General features: G+C 40.0%; 1 protein-coding gene across 1 annotated transcript in view; it reads left to right on the plus strand.

Moving 5' to 3' along the window:
* Nucleotides 1–6,687, plus strand: part of iqub (IQ motif and ubiquitin domain containing) — an 85,439-nt gene that overhangs the window by 37,658 nt on the left and 41,094 nt on the right. Inside the window, exon 3 of the mRNA XM_037683756.1 lies at nt 1,199–1,375. Within this exon, the coding sequence (XP_037539684.1) occupies nt 1,199–1,375 (177 nt within the window). The remainder of the gene's footprint in view (nt 1–1,198; nt 1,376–6,687) is intronic.

A 6,687-nucleotide genomic window follows, 5' to 3' on the forward strand; every position in this document is an offset into this window, starting at 1 on the left:
GCGTGAAGCATAATTTTGAGGTCCGGCCCCGCCCCCTCAACATGCGTGAATTTGCACCGTTTTGATAACTTTAGGTCCCCCATGCCTACTGAGCAAAATGGCGAAGGTTTGAAACCGATTGAGCGAAATCCCTAGGAGGAGTTCGTTCAAATTCGCCGTGTACGAAAAGTGAAAAACGGCCAAAATTGACCCTTTGACCCAAAATGGCCGACTTCCTGTTGGGTTTAAGGCATACCTCCAAGAGACTTTTTTTCATGATTCGGTGGGTTCTACATATGTACCAAATTTCAGCTCTCTAGGACTTACCAGTTGTCATATCTCACGTTAGGGGGCGCTGTAGAGCAGTTTGGCCGCGCCCACTTTTAGTTCCATTATCATACTACTATTTCTCGCGGGGGACAATTTTGGGTAAAGTTTGGCTAGGTTTCAAATATGCTAACCCCTCCAAATAAGCGCTTAAACTTGGAAAAGAATAAGAAGAAGAATAATAAGAAACGACACAATTACAATAGGCCTTCGCAGCGCTTTGCTGCTCGGGCCTAAATATAGATAATCTGTGCTTAATGTTGCTAAATCTGCTGATGAACTGTTTTGTTTATGAATCTGTCAAGTTTTAAGGTAAAAATAAACAATGATGTAGTTTCATGCATGGATTCATTAAAAAGTTAGACAATGAATAAAACAAAATAGTACTCATGACAGCAAAACAATCCAAAACTCCAAGACAAAAACTGAAGATCACAAAACAAACTGGCAAGCAGACAAACTGAGTGACTAAAGATAATCTGAGGATCAAGAGTTTAGACTAGGAGTTTAACAGTAGTCTAGACACTAAAAACATTATCAAAAAAAAAACAAAAAAAAAAAACTTCAACAAGTCTGTTAAATAAAACGCAAAGAACCAAAGATCAGGACAGAACTCTGAGTAACAGCTCCTGATGCCCTACAATAACAACATCCAAAACAAAAACAACATTCTGGATAGGAATTGGAAGAAAATAAAATATAAAACAAAAGAACATAGACCAAGAACAAAACCATTGGAGCACTCAGGCAGACAGGCCGGAAAATGGGAGATGCGTTGTCCTCCACCCTCTCAGGGGGCTCTCAAGGACTGCACACTGCTGATTTACATGAATGCTGTATATTCTGGTTGCACAGAGAAACTATTGTCACTACTAATGATCTGTTTGGACAGGAACACATCTGTCAGCTGACTCAAGATATAATGGATTTGGTTAATCGGGAAGTGGACCTGATGTCACGAGGGGTAAAGGCATCTAGTCTTGAAGGCCTGAGAAATAGGATCTGTACTCTGTTTCTCCAGTACATCAAAACATCTTCATTCAACCCTAACGTGGCCAAACTTCTGAAGGTAAGAAAAGTTACAGCTGGTCAGGTTGTTCTGGAATCAAATTTGTATTCAAATTAAAATGGCTCCACTGGCATGGAAAAAAGAAGTTCCATTGACAAAAATGGTCACAATTATTATTATTACCTTAATCGTCAGTCATTAAAGTGCACCCAAATATAAGCTGCACACAGTAAATGCATTTTTAAGAGTTTGTACATAAATAAGCCACACTTGTGTATAAGCCGCAGGTGTTCACATTGCAACATGAGTGGCAGCACACATCTACTGAGAGATATACCACTCTTGTTCTAGATCAAGAATCAACCACCAGATGGTATTTCATAGACTTTACCATCCATCCATCTATCCATCCATTCAGTTGAATGGTTAGGATAAGAACAATAAGAATTCTGTCACCTTCAGCAACAGAATTTGTGCACAGTCCATCACTGCACCAGATCACCTGCATGAAACCTATCCCCCCACCCAGGCCTGCAGCTATTCCCATACCCCACCAGGGGCTTCATGTAGGGTGAGTATTATGTGGGCGATGGGACCAGGGTTCCTGTCAGAGTATGAGTTTAGGGTCAGAGGGCAAACAGTTAGGTTTAGAGAAAGGAGTTTAGTTGCTTTAAGTTTAATGGAGGGATTATATGTGTTCAGTAAGTCCAAGAAGTTCTTAAAGTCCCTCTCTGAGTGGGTCCAGACTCCCCAAATGTCATCTAGATACCTGTAATAATGCAAAGGTTTCTTTTAAACACTTCTGCAATGCTGAAGTTTCCCATTCTGCCATAAATATATTTGCATAAGCAGGGGCAAACTTTTTGCCCATAGCTGTGCCTTTGGTGTGTAAAAAGAACCCCCCATTAAATTCAGAATTATTTTTGGTGAGACTAATCTCCAGCAGCTAAAGCAGCTCCTCATGAGGTCCCTTTGTATCAGGATGTTTCTGGAACATTTGTTTTACTGCTTCAATACCCTCTCTTGTATCAATATTAGTGTATAAGCTGTCTATATCATTGGTGAAAAGGAGAGCAGCTTCATGTGAGTCTAGGTTTGTTATTTTATTGAAAAGTCATTTGTCTTTAATGTAACTCTCGTGTTTATTCTATAATGGAGTTAAATAATGAGCTATATATTCAGCCATATGGTACGTTTCGTGGCTACAATCCGATACTATCGGTCTTCCAGGAGGAATTTTGTGTGGTTTACTCCATTTGTCCGACTCTTTATGGATCTTTGGAAGCATGTAAAACAGTCTGGGTCTCAGTTCTGTGGAGCCCAATAGACATTTATTATGTTTTTTCATCAATTAATTTTTTATTACATAAAATATTGATTATGTTATGGATAATAGGGATGGTGTCAGTATACAGGTGCTGGTAATAATATTAGACTATCATGAAAAAGTTGATTTATTTCAGTAATTCCATTCAAAAAGTGAAACTTGAAGATTATTATGATTTAAATAATTGTTTAAAAAAAGGGGCAGATATAATAAGATTTTTTTCTTCTTTCTGCTGCCTTTCATTTTAAATCGCTTGTATGTTTTTATATAGTATATGGATTTTTTTTTTAATGAATAAACTTTATACCATACCATACCATACCATAGCAAACTTGTATATTATATTCATTCATTGCACACAGACCGATATATTTCAAATGTTTATTTATTTTAATGTTGATGATTATATCCGACAACTAATGAAAACCCCAAATTCAGTATCTCAGAAAATGGGAATATTGTGAAAAGGCTCAATATTGAAGACACCTAGTGCCACAATCTAATCAGCTAATTAAATCAAAAACACTTACAAGGGCCTAAAAAAAGTTAAATCTGGTCCTCTGGACATAAAAAAAATAAATAAATAAAATTGTAGAAACATAGCGTCTTTCATCCCAAAGACTTCCTCAGTCTGAGGTTCTGTATTCAGCTCAGTCTTATAATATACAGTATATATATATATATACATACATACATATATATATATAAATATATGTATATATATGTATACATGTATATATATATACATGTATACATGTATATATATCAGACTGCCGACCTGACTGCTGTCCAGAAGACCATCATTGACACCCTCAAGCAAGAGGGTAAGACGCAGAAAGAAATTGCTGAACGAATAGGCTGTTCCCAGAGTGCTGTATCAAGGCACCTCAGTGGGAACTCTGTGGGAAGGGAAAAGTGTGGCAGAAAACGCTGCACAATGAGAAGAGGTGACCGGACCCAGAGGAGGATTGTGGAGAAGGGCCAATTCCAGACCTTGGGGGACCTGCGGAAGCAGTGGACTGAGTCTAGAGTAGAAACATCCAGAGCCACCGTGCACAGGCGTGTGCAGGAAATGGGCTACAGGTGCCACATTCCCCAGGTCAAGCCCCTCTTGAACAAGAGACTGCGTCAGAAGCATCTCGCCTGGGACTGCTGCTGAGTGGTCCAAAGTTATGTTCTCTGATTACAGTAAATTTTGCATTTCCTTTGGAAATCAAGGTCCCAGAGTCTGGAGGAAGAGAGGAGACACAGAGTTCACATTGCTTGAGGTCCAGTGTCAAGTTTCCACAGTCACTGGGGTGTCATGTCAGCTGCTGGTGTTGGTCCACTGTGTTTTATCAAGGGCAGGGTCAATGCAGCTAGCTATCAGGAGATTTTGGAGCACTTCATGCTTCCATCTGCTGAAAAGCTTTATGGAGATGAAGATTTCATTTTTCAGCACGACCTGGCACCTGCTCACAGTGCCAAAACCACTGGTAAATGGTTTACTGACCATGGTATTACTGTGCTCAATTGGCCTGCCAACTCTCCTGACCTGAACCCCATAGAGAACCTGTGGGATATTGTGAAGAGAAAGTTGAGAGACACAAGACCCAACACTCTGGATGAGCTTAAGGCCGCTATCGAAGCATCCTGGGCCTCCATAACACCTCAGCAGTGCCACAGGCTGATTGCCTCCATGCCACGCCGCATTGAAGCAGTCATTCATGCAAAAGGATTCCCGACCAAGTATTGAGTGCATAACTGAACATGATTATTTGAAGGTTGGTGTTTTTTGTATTAAAAACACTTGTCTTTCATTGGTGGGATGAAATATGCAAATTTTTTGGGACAGGCATTTTGGGTTTTCATGAGCTGTTTGCCATAATCATCAGTATTAAAAGAATTAAAGACCTGAAATATTTCAGTTGGTGTGTAATGAATCTGAAATATATGAAAGTTTCATTTTTATCATTACATTATGGAAAATAATTACCTTTATCACAATATGCTAATTTTTTTAGAAGGACCTGTATATTATTTATATATATATATATATATATATATATATATATATATATATATATATTTCACATATCTGGCGTCTGTACTCATCCCTTTAGTTGGCAGCTCAGAACACCACATACAGAACACCATGGACTTTGTGGATAAGGTGAGGGATGTCATCATGGAGACTGATGAAACAATGGTCTCTTTTGATGTCACATCACTCTTCACGTGCATTCCTGTTGATGATGCAGTAGAGGTGGTCAGTTTAAAATTAAAATCAGACACCACTCTGAGCAGCAGGACCACACTTTCCACAGAACTGTGTCAACTCTTGAAACTGTGCCTGCAGTCAACCTACTTCACATACGGGGAACAATATTATAGGCAGAAACATGGGTGTGCTATGGGGTCTCCAGTTTCTCCTATTGTTGCAAACCTGTACATGGAGGAGGTAGAAAAGAGAGCCTTGACGTCCTTTTCAGGGACACCACCAAGTCATTGGTTCAGGTACGTTGATGATATCTGGGTTAAAATTAAATCTCAGTAAGTCCAACATTTTACTGATCAAATCAACTCTGTGGATAAATACATCAAGTTCAAATGAGAAGATGTAAACAAATGGCAGGCTGACTTTCTTGGACTGTGAGGTCTCAGTTTTTGACAGAGGACATTTGCAAACTGAGGTGTACCGCAAACCCACCCACACAGACCAGTATTTGCAGTTTGACTCCCATCACCCTTTGGAGCACAAGTTAGGTGTCATCAGGACTCTGTATCACAGAGCAGACAGCATCCCCACTAGCTCAGGAGCCAGGCAGAATGAGAAATCCCACACAAGACAGGCTCTAGAGCAATGTGGATATCCTAACTGGGCCTTCCTGAAAGCAGAGAAGAAACCCAAACAGGACTCCAGTCAGCCATCAGGTGAAAAGGAGGAACCCAGACACAGACCAGTGGAAGTTCCGTATGTTGTGGGAGTATCAGAGAAACTGAGACTTATTTTCTAAACTTAACGTCCCAGTGGCTTTTAAACCCCAAAATACATTACGGCAAAGACTGGTTCATCCCAAAGATCCAGTCCCCCGGCACAAACAGAGTAATGTTGTGTATGCTGTTCAGTGTCAGGAGGGCTGTGATCAGTCTTATATCGGGGAAACTAAACAGCCACTGGCCAAAAGGATGGCCCAGCACAGAAGATCAACATCATCAGGCCACGACTCTGTGGTCTACACTCATCTCCACTCTTTCAGTGATGAAGATGTTCACATCCTTGATAGAGAGGAACGATGGTTTGAGAGAGTAAAGGAGGCCATCTTTGTGAAAATAAACCATTCATCATGAAACAGAGGTGGAGGCCTCCGTGTTCAACTGTCCACCTCTTACAATGCTGTTATTGCTAGTATCACTCAGCCCCCTGAGCATAGTAAACAGCCATCAGTGTCCTAATGATCCATTGTTAGGCTGATGGTCCTTCTTGATCATGTGAGCAGCTGGTTTTGGTTGTCAGCAGCAAACTGGTTGATCCATTACAAGAAAGTAGTATTTATAAGACTGAGCTGAATACAACACCTCAGACTGAAGAAGTCTTTCGGATGAAAGACGAAACGCTTCTACAATTTATTTATTTATTTTTTTGGCTTTGTTTTGTTTTTTGAATGTCCAGAGGACCAGATTTAACTTTTTTAGAATTTACTGTACAGTTACAGTAAAAAAAAATAATACTGTAAATACACTACAATTCATCCTGTCTTTTGTTTCGATCTTGCCATAACACCTCATCCACATCACAAGCAATGTTTTCCCTGGTCAAGCAGTGGGGGAGATATCAACCAGCATAGCGAATCCAGCCATGAAAAGCATCAACTGCTATATGTCAACATGTATCTTCCATAGGTTGGAGAAAGGGTATATGCATTTGTGAATTTAGGTCATACAACCTACTATCTCCAGGCAGAAAACAGAAATCCTCAGTAGGATTGATGAATGGAGAATATGGAGGGAGATACATCCATCCATCCATCCATCCATCCATCCATCCATCCATCCATCCATCCAT

Source organism: Nematolebias whitei, chromosome 10, assembly GCF_014905685.2.
Source record: "Nematolebias whitei isolate Nwh7 chromosome 10, NemWhi1, whole genome shotgun sequence".
Classification (NCBI taxonomy): Eukaryota; Metazoa; Chordata; class Actinopteri; order Cyprinodontiformes; family Rivulidae; genus Nematolebias; species Nematolebias whitei.